General features: G+C 39.1%; 1 protein-coding gene across 1 annotated transcript in view; it reads left to right on the plus strand.

Annotated features, from left to right (window-relative positions):
- Positions 1-15,988, plus strand: part of LOC105394550 (tyrosine-protein kinase transmembrane receptor Ror) — a 39,636-nt gene extending 23,648 nt beyond the window's left edge. The window contains exons 2-8 of the mRNA XM_038121230.2: positions 8,571-8,655; positions 9,096-9,242; positions 9,988-10,088; positions 13,057-13,266; positions 13,459-13,678; positions 14,035-14,193; positions 14,844-15,988. Coding sequence (XP_037977158.2) covers positions 8,571-8,655; positions 9,096-9,242; positions 9,988-10,088; positions 13,057-13,266; positions 13,459-13,678; positions 14,035-14,193; positions 14,844-15,613 — 1,692 coding nt within the window. The 3' untranslated portion in view covers positions 15,614-15,988. The remainder of the gene's footprint in view (positions 1-8,570; positions 8,656-9,095; positions 9,243-9,987; positions 10,089-13,056; positions 13,267-13,458; positions 13,679-14,034; positions 14,194-14,843) is intronic.
- The last annotated feature ends 309 nt before the right edge of the window (positions 15,989-16,297 follow it).

Genomic DNA, 16,297 nt, shown 5'->3' on the forward strand with positions numbered 1-16,297 from the left:
GCAACGTAGTGGAGATCAGTAGTGTGTCGAATCTGGTAGCGTACCTTGTACTTAAACTAACCGAGAAGGATTCCTTGAAGGTCGTACAGGTATATGCACCAACCTCGACACACTCTGACACAGAAGTCGAAGCAGTATAGTTACGAAGATATCTCTAGGGCTATCAAGTGTACTGCTAAGACCCAATATAACATTGTGATGGGGGACTTCAACGCCAAAGTGGGAGTACAACAATGCAAAGAATTGAGGGTAGGACCCCATGGCTTTAGTAGCAGAAATCGGAGAGGGCAAATTCTTATTGACTTCCTCGAATGAGACAGACCAGAATGGGCTGTACTTGATGAATTCTTTCTATGAGAAACATCCCCGGAGAAAGTGACCATGGTCAAGCCCCGATGGTGTAGGACGAAATTATGACTTAATTATGACTGACAAGCGGCACATATTCAGAGATGCCTCAGTGATCAATAGTTTTTAAACTGGGAGTGATCACCGACTCCTTGGAGGCACTCTGAATATCAACTTCAAGCTGGAGAGAAGACGACTGATGAAGCAGGCCCTTCGTCCCACGCTGCACCAAATTGAAGTTGGCATTGCAACACCAGCTTCCAAAGAGAACAACAGAGCCGATTCGAATCGCTGCTAACCACTACGGATATTGACGAGGATACAGTCCAAATAGTAAAGACTGTTTGTGGGCTGGGCCACCATTATCTTGAAGAGATTTTAGCATATATCTTGAAACATAAAATAGTTCTCAGTAACTGGCCATGTAGTAACTGGCCACTAGAATACCTATGCCAGTTACTACTAAATATTGAACGATTTTTACAAAATTTATACCACAGAAAATGCTATTTAAAACCAAGGTAATAAGCTGTATTTTAAGTTAATTTACTTGCAAGTAGCTAATTGGGGTAACTGGCATAGGGGGGCCAGTTACTAAAAATACTATAAAACTGGAACCAGTAACTGGCCAAGTCGAAAAATGCAATAAAAAATCTAATTAAGGATTAAATCAGTACAAATTATGATTGCTTAGCTCAAAATCTATCGTTGTCACTATTTAAAGTCACTCACAGAAGCTGGGGACAAAAAATATCGCCTCTCGAAATAATGTCTTCGCTTAACGTTTTCTTAGCGCACAACCATTTTATCAGACGCACTGTCGCCGACTGTCAGAAAAATGCGGGTATTTTGAAGACCAATCCTTCAAGCGGAATGAGTGTGAACTAAAATGAACGACAACTTACTAATGGTTAGTGTCAAGCTGTAACAGATGGCGTGCTGTCATCGTGTTTCTTATTTTAGGCGAATAAAAAGCTGTGTGGCCAGTTATTGGGGGTGGCCAATTTCACCAATGTTTACCCTATCTGAAAATTATGGAAAGTTAAGAATAACTCAATCAAATAGGCCAGTTAGTACTTGAAGGTGTTTTTTAATTAATAATATACTCACATACAGATGAACTATACATATTCACTATTCATATTTATCTACAGGATGATGCAAGTAACACAATCAGTGTAATTTTGAGCTGTTGTCTCGCCCACCTCTCTTCGTCTCTAGATGACTAGACACAAAATGTCTTCGGGCGAAATTACATAAAAATTGTAAGTATGCCCCTCTATCAATATGGCTGTCAAAATTATTGTATTTACTTTTAGATTTAAGACCTAAGACCTGTAGAAGTTGTAGAGTCCTAGTTGAAGTACTTAGTTGACACTGAATTTAAATTCTGAAGCAACAAAACTTTTCGAGCGTATTTTTTTTACTACATGCACATTGAAAAACCGGCCAAGTGCGAGTCGGGCTCGCGCACAAAGGGTTCCGTAGCAGCAAAATTACAGTTAAATCAACCTATCTCAAAAACTATAAGATATACTTTGATCAAACCAAAAATCGTTGAAAGAGTTAATTAGCATGCATCACCTCTATTTTTTTTAGAATTTTATACCCCGTAGTTATAAAAATAGAGGGGGGGGGACATACTTTTTACGACTTTGAGAGCTGATATCTCAAAAACCGTTCACTTTAAGAAAAATGTTTTTTAGAAAACTTTATATCATTTTAAAAGACCTTTCCATTGATACCCCACACGGGTATGTACATCGAAAAAAAAAATTTCATCCCTCAGTTACATGTATGGGGGGCCCCACCCCCAATTCTTTTTTTTACTATTTAGTGTCATATTTTTGTAGCGGTTCATACAACACATATTCCCATCAAATTTCATCACTGTAGTACTTATAGTTTCCGAGTAAATCGGCTGTGACAGACGGACAGACGGACAGACGGACAGACGGACATGACGAAACTATAAGGGTTCCGTTTTTGCCATTTTGGCTACGGAACCCTAAAAAAAAATACGTTCTGGACAGCTCCGGTATAAAAGTAGCCTACTATATCCTTGTACCTTCCTACATACAAAATTTCATCATAATTTGTTTTCCCGTGACAAACATCCATCGATATCTTCAACATAACATTTTTCCTTCTCTATTTAAGAAGATTGGGATCAAATATTCCAATTAGGTACCATCTTATTGTTACCCTCGAAGTTAAGTACTCGTAGGCACTTGAGCAGAAGATTATAAAAGTTTTCGGTAAGTGGAAACTCTTAGGTAGTGTAGTGGAGTCCTCTCGAATCAGAATATCGATCAAATATTTTATTTGAATTGATGTGATCAGGATCTTGCTCCCTTTCAGGAGAGGATTTCAGTTATCTAGCTCCCTTTGATTGAATATCAATGTCGTGTAACTCCCTGTAGATTAGTGTAGATACTAAAGTTAGGACGGCTTTATTTTCTGAATATCTAATGCCGAACTAATAAGTTATCTATTTAAAACTTATGAAATACGTTATCCTAACTAATATTATAAATGCGAAAGTAACTGTGTCTGTCTGTCTGTCTGTTACTCTTTCACGCCAATAAACTACTGAACGGATTTGAATGAAATTTGGTATACATTATTATTGTACCATATTTGGTCTAGACCCTGAGAAAGAACATAGGCTACTTTTTATCCCGGAATTCCCACGGGAAAACTTTTTAAGGCGAAGCCAAGCTCGCGGGAACAGCTAGTCTCAAATATGGCTGGGATTCATTTGCGGTAGCTATTGGAATTCGGTTAGAATATACAAATTTTGTCATAATATCGAAATTGCGTCCTATTTTTAATGCGGATTTATAATTGCATGACATGAATCATGATTTGTATCTAAAATCTCCTGGGTGTTTCATAATTTCACAACTGAGGAGACAATAATAATACGGAGCTATTATAATTGTCTGAATCAATACAGATATATTCGTAGGTAGTAACTTACAGATCGCTCATAAGGGTAGAGAACTAGAGACACACTAGACTATGATTTACCTAGGTATATGTATAAGGCATTATATAAAGGATAAAGTTTACCTAACCTAATCGACCTAAAGTTTATCTAATTTACATTCAGCTTCATTGTATGTAGCTATAAGAACACTTCAGTTAGTACCTTGTAAAACTAAGAAGCCGTCTCTATGTCCGAAAGGATGAATAGGCGGTTTGTGATTCGCCAAGGTATAAAAGTGTATATCTAAAAATTTATAAAGCTGATTGTCCGTGTGTATTGACATTCATAGAGCTAGGTATTACCTACCTACATTGTCTTTATTAACACCCACCAATCTACACTAATTATTCCGACTCAATGGTCTAAATCATATCATATTCGCATCAAAACAATGACATTATGTATTACCATGGTATTACCTACCCTCTTGCTTATCAATCTTGTCATCCATATATGCCATATAACATCTATCGTATACTTACTTAACAGTTGACTGTAGCAGCGATACACTCACGAGGAAAGAAAAAGTTCCAGTGACGATGACGTAGGGAACGTCAATGGCAGGTGGAACTGTTTCATTGCATGTGTATTATTAGTGAATCCGAGCCACAGGGGTATAATCGTGACAGTTGTGACATTGCGAAAAAGAGACGCTTAGCTACATTAAGCATAAGAAAGAAACGTTAAGCTGTAAATGTTTTTTGTCCTTTTTGCTGTGGCGCCTGTTTACGTCAGTTCTCTGTGCCAAACAATGAAACAAATGAAAAATCTGTGCCAAACAAAGGCTGACAGTTACAAATACAATCAGTTATCTGGGTAATACAAACATTGAGAAACATTGAGACGCAACAGCATCAAAATTATTTCCCAGCAAAACTTTTATCTGGCTATTGAAAAATTTGCCTTTAGTGTCTTTTTCCTATCAACCGACGATATACTCAAGTTTTGTTTTTGTTATTATGATAAGTTAAATTTCCCCATATTTAGGTTTAATTTTTTTGTCGGCAACATCTATGGTTTGAGTGAGAAAGAGAATAGTGCACACGGCGATTGCGAGTCTATTTGTAGTTGGTCTGAGATCCGAGCATATGCAGTGCGAGTTTTTACATGCACCGTTCGATCGAACAGTGAACAGATAACACGAATTAGTAAGGCGCGTATGAGACACCCTTATGACCCTAGCGGTAAACGCGCAATGCAAATCGCGTTTTATTTTAAGTTTCACTGCTCGAACCTTGAGAAAACCTCCTAAAATAATAAAGCCTTGCATTCAAATCAGACTTTTCCATATGTACTTGTAGTATATACTTATATATATAATACCTGCTTGATGTGGGTATTCGTTCAAGTGTTTAAACTGCAATTAGATCATCTGAACTGAAGCGGTGGCTAAATTAGATCGGATGATATTATTAGCTCTACGATAACGGCTACTTTCTCGGCTACTCGTTATACTCAGAGGGTCATTCGGAAAACTTTTATTCTAGGACTTTTAAATATTCGCAATGTGCCCTGTAGAATGGGTTACATAGTTATCAGAAATGGAGTCAGTACTGGATCTTCTTGAAACCACTTACTTAGATTCTTGCCTAAATGCTAAAAATAAAAATAATAATCCCGCGTCTTAGCTTTCAAGAATATTTGAAAGGGATTATTCTCGGTAATGTTGAATGTAGAGGTAGGCAGAAGCTTCCTTTACCACACCACATTACAGTCGCCGAAATATAATAGGCCCGTTTGGACAGCTCGAAAATGTATGGGATGACAGCTAGTGTCAAATCTAAATCATAAAAAAATCTAAACAATAAGTAACTTTTGGTGCTGCATAAGTTCTTTTTTCTTTCAGCCCTTAAAAAATAAGGCAGATTATGTGTCTTTTATGTATTTCATCAAGTAAATCAAGAGTAAATAGCAAATTTGTGTAGCTGTCCAAACGGGCCTATTATATTTCGACGACTGTAGCAACCAATTACACAGCAGATCCATTTAATAGGTGCCGCGGGAAACACCATACACGCAAATGTATGTAAGTACTAAAGTAGTAACATAATTCATTTAGGATGTGTAAGTATTCCGCTGTGCCATATCTTTACTGTTATTGATAAACATTTGGGGCATAAACGTAATATAATTCACTTAGTGATTGCTGATTTGTTTTAACCTCGGGCGAAACGCGATAACCGCGCTGAAATAACCCCTCAGAGAGTATCATTTGAGTAGATGTGCAGTACCTACCTAGATGGTATAGAGGTGGGTTGTTTATTACTACTACAGATTACAGAGCTTTACATAGATAGTTTGTAAACAGACTCAATAATATCACTGCCATTGCTATGGATAAGTCAATTGTTAATTTAAGTTTGACTTTAGTACATTAGGTGCCTCTTGCACAAACATTTAAACCTAGATTTAGTGTCAAATCTAGATTTAAGAAACGTCAGTCCATATACAATTTGACACTAAATCGAGATTTAACACTAAATCTAGATTTAATATGTTGCTGCAAGTGGCCCTAGGTACAATTATACATTAGGTACATGCGCAGATTGTAACAGCATTTAACCAAAAGGAAGAAATCGCTATTTTGTGTAAGTGTAAACTTATTTAGAATTTCTTAACACTTTTGATCATGAAACATGATAAATTAGTAGCTTTTCATACGTCCTGGGAATAGATAGATAGATAGATATATTTATAAATATACTATATTTGATGCGAAAAGACTTTTTCCCCAACCTTAAATGTAATCTTACCCCCTAATTCAGTTAAGTTACAGAACGTTTTAGCTAATGAACTGTTTTGTCCCTCTCCGTCAAAGAACAATTTTCTATGAATAGGGGGGTTATTCTATGGAGCTCATAAATAACTAACTTATATCTTCTTGGACACTAAGTATGTGTAAGTACTTATAGTATTCGTTCTTTTTATAATAGATACCTACATTATTTTATAGCTGAAATAAATAGATTTTAAAGTGCTAAACGCTCGGAAGTCGTAAATCAAACAACACTCGAATATCTAAAAGTAGTCAGTATTCGCGTAATAGCTGGATTGATGGGCAATACCATACCATAATAGTACCTATCTATTTTTTCCACATTTTATAATATCGTCGTTGTATAATATCGTCTTAAAAAGTTTTCCCGTGGGAATTCCGCGATAAAAAATTGCATCTGTTCTTTAGTTGGTACTCAACCTTTTTTATATAAGGGCCACAAACACGTTCAAGTCATGCTGTCGCGGGCCGCAAGCAATTTTTTTTGAACTATTATAAAGCGATGTATACTAATATAAAAACACATGCATATACTATTAGACCAATAAAACAAAAAATATTGAGATAGAAGACAATAAGGAAAAATCGCCGCGAGTACTAAACACAACTCTGAAAACAGCGTTTAAAAAATGTTGTGATGATTGGATAATTCGTTGGCGTATGGGTATCGTTTCTTAAGGAGCAAACTTTGAAGGTGATTAAATAAATTTGTATGAATTAACAATATTTTTTTGTTTTTTATATGGATATAATCCCGATACTTTTTACATTTAATGTTATTATCTATTATCATTATCTCATGGCACGCGGGCCACTGATAAATGCCCGGCGGGCCACATGCGGCCCGGCGGGCCGCAGTTTGAGTATAGCTGGTCTAGACTATCTCTTTAGCCGGTTTTATTCAAATCCATTCAGTAGTTTTGGCGTGAAAACTTACTTTCGCATTTATAATATTAAGTTAGGAAAGTTAGGATTAGGATGTATTATGTAGTACTTACCTACTTAATACTTTACTGCATAATTTAATATAATGTTATCTATGTATTATTAAGAACACTTATTGATGTACTTTTAATATTACATATTACCTTCAATTCATAAATTTTACGTGGATTTCACAACAGCACAAAATCTTTTTAGGTTTTTCGCAGGTATTTAAGTTAAAATTAAATCAGATTTATAGGGGAATTTCACCAAACGCTAAACGAATTTAGTCGCCTGTCAAACATCTGCCAGTTAGTACAAAATGTATTTAAATTTTGATTTAAATACCTACCTATGTTAAGTGTTTTTGGTGAGGGTAAAATATAGACCTTTACATGCTTTGCAGCTGATGTAAGTACGGTGGCCTGCGCCTAAAAGTATACAGGCGGAGTTTTTAAAATAGCGATCCCTGATGATGAAGGGACCAGCTACATCTGTTATAAATTCGGGGACGTGTTGTGTGTGATGTGTGTAGCAGTGGTGTTTATGTGGATGTGCTTGAGCAGCATGTGAGCTTGAGATCGCTATTTTAAAAACTCCGCCTGTATACTTTTAGGCGCAGGCCACCGTACATATAATAAGGCTTCTAATACTACGTGTACGTGCATCCTAACTAGTCCTAACTTCCTAACTTAATATTATAAATGCGAAAGTAATTGTGTCTGTCTGTCTGTAACTCTTTCACGCCAAAACTACTGAGCGGATTTTAATGAAAATTGGTATACATATGGTCTAGACCCTGAGAAAGAACATAGGCTACTTTTTATCCCGGAATTCCCACGGGAAAACTTTTTAAGGTGAACCGAAGTTCGCGGGAACAGCTAGTAATTATATAAAACATCTAGACATTTTTTTACACTTTTTACACAGAAAAATACAACAACGAGAGTGCTGTCACTCTGTCAGTGTCGTGTCTAATATCTTTACTGATTGATTGAAGCACCGAATCGATATGGAGGCGGGTTTTTATGTTCATAGTTTTCAGAGATAATTAACATTATTTTGGACACAGGCTTAGTATTAAATAATGGGAATGTGTGGGCTTTAGAAAACGTCAATTTACTATTTTCTATTCTATCATTTGTGGGCGTGTAGATTGCTCTCTGGAAAGGATCATTTTGTGATTAAACTGCCTTCCTAAATTTAGAGCACTTCCCTTGTTACTAGTTGTTGTTACTAGTCCACTGCCGGTTGGTGGGTTCAGTCAGACAAATCTAGATATGGAGGTTTCATCGTGATTTGTTTTCTTCATCGTAATAGCGATGGTATTTATATCTAAATTAAGTAGGACTGTACCCGAAATATACTAAGGGTCATATTAATATTTTAGGGGCTCGAAAATACCTTTGTATAAGTACATATGAGCATCTACCTACCTCAATATTTTTAGTATGTCCATAATTTCTTCGGATCCTTTACGTTCTTCCTTTAAATATTGACACTCCTGATAAAAAATATTTTTTGTTCCAGAAATTGCGCGACTACGCCGAGCGGCTGGCGCGGGTGCCTCGGGAGGAGACCCGGGCGGACGTGGACGCGCATAGCAACCCCACCAGTTAGTTCATTTATTTAATACTTAACGAGCAATGAAAAAGTTCCACTTGGCGTTGGCGTTCCATATGTCACTGGATTTTTTTCCTTGCTTGCGAGTGTAGTTAGGGAATACCCCGTGCTCCTTATTTGATTTAACTAGTCACCTTGTGATCATGATTTGCCTGTCGAATCCTATCCCTTAATCCCAGAATTAGGTACGACGCGAGAAACTTCTAAGGCGTACCGAAGTTGCCGGCAAAACTTACTGTTGCAGTCAACTTTATAAGTTGCTTATAATTATTTACTTTATGAAACTTCCGAACTGCCTATTAATTTTTATCAAACATAGTTTAACAAGAGCTAAGTAAATACTTAAGAAGACCGCAGATACCTACCAATAGCACATTTCAAACGTATTACAGCGGCACAATCAACTTGTCTAAGTGCAGAATACATTTCCAGAAGTACTGTTCCCGGGCGCGTGCGAGCAGCTGTCGTGCGGGCCGGACGCCGCCTGCATGCCCACCAACGACCATCGCCAGCACTACTGTCTCTGCACCGAGAACGGACAGCCGCCCACCGAGGACTACAAGTGCCCTAGGAACACTGGTGAGACAAGACAACATCAACATAGCTAGTGCATGCCCACCAACGACCACCGCCAAAACTACTGCCTGTGCACGGAGAACGGACAGCCGCCCACTGAGGACTACAAGTGCCCCAGGAACACTGGTGAAGACACTTCCTCATCATCATAGTTATAGTACGAGTAGCTATCGTGTGTGCCCACCAACGACCACCGCCAGTACCACTGTCTGTGCACCGAGAACGGACAGCCGCCCACCGAGGACTACAAGTGCCCTAGGAACACTGGTGAGACAACATCATCATAACCCGTAATCGTCCACTGCTGCACTTAAGCTTCTGTCCTTGGCCTTCCTCTTCCAGCCACTACCTACTTGTCTTAGGTCGGCGGCTCACCAATATGACTATGAGTTCCCGCAGGATTATCTTTTCAAACTTCCGGTGACGACATTGGATTTGAACTAGTTTTGTCAGCATGGGCAAAGGATGATCAGTCCGATTAGCGTCAGCCGCCATCATGGTGAAAGGATGGCCAGTCAGATTAGCATCAGCCGCTGACTGCCCAGGACGATACGTCACTCGAAGAGGCTGTTTTCGTGCAGCCAGCTGATGATAGTGGTCCAGATATCTTTCCTACATTGTGATTGTTATTGCTGCCGTATGGGTTATAATAATTAGGCTTCTTTATGGTTTATGCTATGGTCTCCTGACACCATATCGCATATTATACGTTACAACTTCTTAATAAGAACGCTTCACATTGTTTCAGTACCTCTAACACCAAAGCCGATCTACAATGTCATACCGCCAAGATCAAACAACTCAAACAGTTCGACACACAAATACACCGCTCCTGCGCCCACACCTCCAGTAAGTCTTTATCATTTGTATTATTTATTCATCCATTCTCGTATCATTCATCATATTGCGTGGCAACTGATTGTATTGTCGAAACAGTTGGGTAACGTAGCAAATTATTAAACTAGATTTTAGTGACGTTATTATGCTACCTATAAACATAAATAACTACCTACTATACGATAGGTACGTACAGACCGCTCGAATGTACAATAGGTACGATTACAGTCCTACTACAGTTTATTTTTTAATTAGGTATAACGAATACGTAGTGTAGAATAGTAAGTGAATTACGTAGATATGTTAATGTTATTAATGATGAAGCTAAGTATACACTACGAGTATCTCGGTAGTTAATTAAACTCCTTTGACACAAATTTTTCCTCACTTTTTCTGTGATATTAATAAGTACATATTTTGTAAGTTAATAACTACGAGAAAGCAATCTTCTAAAATAAGATCCTTTACTTTTACGTACTGTGGTATAAGCACTCAGAGAGAACGTAAATAATCCAGTAAAAAAATGTAAAGTGTTGTAGGTAATTGAAATTAGCATCGTCCTCTCTATTTACCTCTAAAACTCATTTCCACTAGGAACTGACGATTTTATTTGATTAGCAGAACAAACAGTTACTCAGCAGAGTTGAAAAAAAATCTCTTTGAAGCATACTGAAGTTACGTTATTTTTTTTAATTACCGACGATGGCGGTGCTGATTAGCCCTTACCTACTTACCTAACCTAACTTTTAAGTTTTAATTAATATAAGGGTAATATAAAGACAAGTTTAGGCAGTATTTTAACGCACCTGCATCATGTTTTAAAATAAATACTGAGTGTATTCATCACGGATAGTATACCTAGGTCACAGCTTTACAGTGTGTAATTTTTTGCCTAGCCTGAATGTTTTGAGAGGTAAGCAACTATTTTGCTAATAATATTTTATGAATGAACAAAGTTCACGAGTTCGAAAACTATTGAGAGACTTGGCACATTCAGCAAATTGTTCTGATACCGATCATTTAACTATACCCTCGTCACGTCCGTAACATAGGTATTTGGGTACATATACTAACATAAAACTCAAAAAATACCTCGTCGTCACAATCGAAGATACGAAAAATGTTACCTAATAAGTTACCCTTTAAAGTCGATACATAGAGTAACGTATGTCTTTGGGTAACACAAAATCATTATAAAAGACATTGATACCTGTGTTACATGCAGCCTGATAGAGACAGGGGGGCGAGATGAACTGGTCGTGATCCCTCCATCCGCCCACATCCCGCCTGTGATACTCCATCCATCTCCATTACATTATCGTTTCGTTGTGACAGCTAACCTCAACTCTGATTATGGTTTATCACTCGCAACTAGACGAATATTAGATAGTTACCTACTTACATGTTAGAGAATATTAGATACAGACCTAGACGTTGGTCTACTTATAAATAGCTTTCCAAGTTTTCAGTGACTAAAGTGATTTCCATAATTAAGACTTAGAAAAATCTAATTCGTTTTTATAAGCTTCCTTTAATATTCCGATCGTGCTATCTGATGTGTATTTTATAAATCTACTTAATTACAATACAATATGTTAAACGTTAATCGGATTAAAAACGAGGTACCAATAAAGAGCTTTAAGTGAGAAGGCATTAATTAAATAAACGCGTTGTCATCAAAAGTAACACTAATCTTTAATAAAGCTGAAGAAAATTAATGGAGTTGCCATTATTATAATATCAATTCTAATCAAATGATAATAAAATTTACTAAAACCGACACGGTGTAACAATTACTGTAGCTTTTGTGAAAAATAGAAAAGACGTGAGGCCGAAAGCGTGTTCTAGCCAATTATTTTCTAACGCTGAGTTGTATGAAGGAGCATTTATGTCGGCATTAAATCTATGTCTGTCTCTTTCTGTCCGTATACTGTCAAAGCAAGGCAGCCATACATTTAACGTCGACATTAGCTTAAAGTTTCTTTCTGCAACTCAGCGTAATTAAAATAGTAATATAATTTCGTCTGCCCATCTATAAAAATACCTATGTAGGGTTTATGAAAGAAGAACCAAAAAACATGGTCATATATTCAAATAATTCAAAACATATTTTTTATCCTTTAGAGACAGCTTTATGTACGTATTGGCTTCCTTAACTCTTCCTTAACTGTATTAAGTGCGTTTAAAATTCAGATGCCAACCTATCTACCTAAGTCCTACTGTATTTTATCTATCAGTGCTAGGATAATCAATATTGATTGCATGGTGACACTAAAGTGGGAGAGATAGGCGACGCACGATCCAAATGGAAACAAGTGTTTTTCCATCAACAAGTTTCAGCTACAGCTTAAAGCTGATGAATATTCATGTAAAATGTCTGTTATCATAATTAAGAAATTTAAGGAAAATAAAACGATTATACGTGCTCCATAGCAGTAACTTCTAGGAATATTAAATTAAATTTCTCGGATTAAATTCTTGTCGAAATTTTGTTTCCTGTAGACATCGGCATACATAATATAATATGACTAATTATGTATTGTATGATTTATATGTATACAGTCCCACGGGTAATGAGGCCAGCGTAGAGACAGGGACAAAAAGTACCTACCTTCTCGATTACGATCGATTTTCCTTCAAACAGCATAAAAAAGTGACTTGATAGTACCTATAATAGCATATTATAACATGTACAGTACTATAGTACTCGTTATTCTATGCTAGTAGTCTACCATGAATCCTTGGAGAAAAATAACTAACTTATATAGCTTAGCCAAATATAACAGCAACAATTTTATTGGCCAGATAACTTTTATCTGGCTATTGAAAAATCTGCCCTTTAGTTTAGTCTATGCCTAAGCCGAAAGGTGTTCGACCCCCTGATTCACCCCCTTCCGGCTTAGTATACTAATACTTACCTCATTTGGTAATTATTTTATGTGTATACAATTATACCAACACTATTTCCTCACATTTACAGATGATCAAGTCAGTGAGCGTGGAAGAGTTCCCTGAGGTGACGGGCACCAACGCGAGCATGGTGGGGGCTGGCGTGGTGGCCTCGGCCAACGCTGGCGCGCTGGCGGCTGCCGTGGCCGTCGGCGGAGCCCTAGTCCTGCTGCTACTGGCCTCGATAGTCATTTGTTATATGAGGAGACGGTTCTGCGTGGTCGCCGGGAAGACGCAGCCGGTAAGGGATTAATTGTAAAGGATTACGGATTAAGGAATTATTGATTGCGTTTTTTTAGCCGGAAGGTTAGAATTTTCTAATTTGTTCGTAATCTTCTTAGCTTTATAGACCTTTAGCCTACTAAGGATTTCCTGGAAGATCGAAACTATTCAAAACCTATCAATGAAAATTTTACAATGTTTTTTTTTCCAGCGGGTGCGACCCGGGGAGCCTCTGATAGCGGAGCGCTACATCCGGAACCCTCACTACGGGTTCTACCGGGCCGGCACCATGAGCTCCACGGGAACCCCCGGGCTGCCAGCCAATGGGAATGGAGAAGACAACGGGGAACCCCATGTGCCGCTGCTGGACAGAAATGCGCTCACTTTCCTTGAAGAGGTTGGGGAGGGGTGCTTCGGGAAAGTTCATAAAGGTATACCTGAAATAACAAATGGCTATTTATTTTTTATTATTTTATTATACCCATAACAAAAAGATATTTATTCATTCATGTTCATGGCGATCCATCAGTTTACAAATAAAGGAGCCTTTCCGGGTGACGATGATGTAACGTATCAACATGGGAACTAATCTGACTGGCGAATCCTTTCACCATAGTGGCAATAGCGGTGCTTGTCACCGACGCGACGTCGCCACGCTAATAAGAAAATCATGTACTACTGTACAATAGAACGCATGCTAACGAATATTTACTGTTTGCTTTTTTCTCATCCCACCAGCCTATCTAAGCTTAAATTAAATTATTATCTCTAATTTCCCCACTACCAGGCATCCTCCGCACGAACAACGGAGAAGAGATAGTGGCGGTGAAGGTGCTGAAGGAGAGCGCGGGCCGCAGTGCCGAGGAGGACTTCGTGAGAGAGGTGTCCATCATGTCCGCCTTCCGACACCCCAACATACTGACGCTGCTCGGGGTCGTGTACAGGGGTAAGATTTAAACTGATTGATATGGGTAATATTATCAATAAGTACTTATTAAATATAGCTGTCTCCGCGGGCTTCGCTTCGCCTTAAAAAGTTTTCCCGTGGGAATTCCGGGATAAAAAGTAGCCTATGTTCTTTCCCAGGGTCTAGACCATATATATACCAAATTTTATTTAAATCCGTTCAGTAGTTTTGGCGTGAAAGAGTAACAGACAGACAGACAGACAGACACAATTACTTTCGCATTTATAATATTAGTTAGGATTCATATGTTTCGACTTCGACGACCTTTTCCCTTGAGCTTCGCAATGCTTTATTAAAAGCTTTTCTAGTGGAAATGATAAGTATTGAGTATTCATAGAGGTTTCGACGAAGGTTTCCCTTGTGCTTCGCAATGATTTAAAAGGTTTTTCCGTGTAAATGTTTAGCTCCATACGCAGATAATTGATAAATTTTTATTATAAACTGTCCTAGCTTTCAAAGTTCTAACATTTTTAACAAAATAATTGTGAAGTAGGTATATGATTATCAGATACATAATCGCAAAAATAATATGACTATACCAATACCTATACAGATTTTACACAAAGAGAGACTTATAGAACACCTATTAAGTAGTTAAGTTAATACTTACGAAATCAATTTGTTTGCAGACGACACGAGCTCGAGCCCGTGGATGGTGTTCGAGTACATGGAGTGGGGCGACCTGGCGGGGGTGCTGCGCGGCGCGCGGCACGGCGGGCGCGGGCCGGCGCTGGACGCCGCGGCGCTGCTGCTCGTGGCGCGGCAGGTGGCCCGCGGCATGCAGTACCTGGCCGCGCGCCGCTTCGTGCACCGCGACCTCGCCGCCAGGAACTGCCTCGTGGGCGCGCGCCTCGCCGTCAAGATCGCCGACTTCGGCATGTCGCGAGACGTCTACACCTGCGATTACTACAAAATGGGCGGCGAAAGACCAATGCCCGTGCGCTGGATGTCCCCCGAGAGCATCATCTACGCGCGCTTCACGCACGAGTCCGACGTCTGGTCGTTCGGCGTAGTGCTGTGGGAGATATACAGCCGAGGCAAGCAGCCGTTCTACGGACACAACAATGATGGTGCCACGAAGCTGATCCTGCAGGGCATCGTGCTGGTGCCGCCCGAGGACTGCCCGCGGTTCGCGTGCGACCTGATGCGGTGCTGCTGGCGGTCGGACCCCAAGGATAGGATTAGTTTCGATGAGATCTGCAGTAAGCTGGAGGCGGCGGCGGCGGCGGACGGGCCGGCGACGCAGGCGCGGCTGCCGCGGCCGCCGCCGCAGCCGCAGGACTCGGCCGGGTACCTGATCCCGGTGCCGCTGCCGCCGCCCGACTACCTGGCCGCGCTGCCCGACGCTGATGACGACCTGGACTCGGCCTCCAGCGAGGAGGAGGACGAGTACACCTGACCCACCCCCCGCGCCCCCGGCCCCGCCCCGCTCCGCTCCGCCGCCACCGTACACTTCACGCTCCTGCCTGAGACCACTGCTGCACGATACATAAGTTAAGCACTGTGCTACAGTTTTATTAGTTAAGGATAGTTAGGTACTGCAATTCAATTCTTCAACTCATATTTTAATGACAGGTATATTTCAATGGGAAATCAAGCGTATGGAATAGACCTATGGCTACCACCATCATCACCATTATATGGCTATGTAGGATGATGTAAGTACATGGTGGAAAGGATAATACTCAATTATAATTATTAATAAGTAAGTGTGATATTTTATTAATCTAGTATTTGTAAATACGGGCCATAGTTTAGGAGTTTACATTATTATTATCCACCTACTGGAATAGATATGTACTTTCAAACAAATCTACACATAATATATAAACATACTTAAGTTGTGTTGTGCCATAGTCATAATAATAATATCATAAAGTGGGAAATACAAACTATTTTCTATAAAAAAATAGTTAAAATATTGATACATAATAATATTATTTATAATCCATGTTTATAAACTTGTACTTATACCTATACCGTGATCTATACCGGTCTACCATATTTAATGCTATGTTGTATTTACGTACCTGTGACTGATTTTGTTTTAGAAGTTATACTCTGATCTAAATGAACTTACCAA

This window comes from Plutella xylostella, chromosome 4, assembly GCF_932276165.1.
Source record: "Plutella xylostella chromosome 4, ilPluXylo3.1, whole genome shotgun sequence".
Lineage (NCBI taxonomy): Eukaryota > Metazoa > Arthropoda > Insecta > Lepidoptera > Plutellidae > Plutella > Plutella xylostella.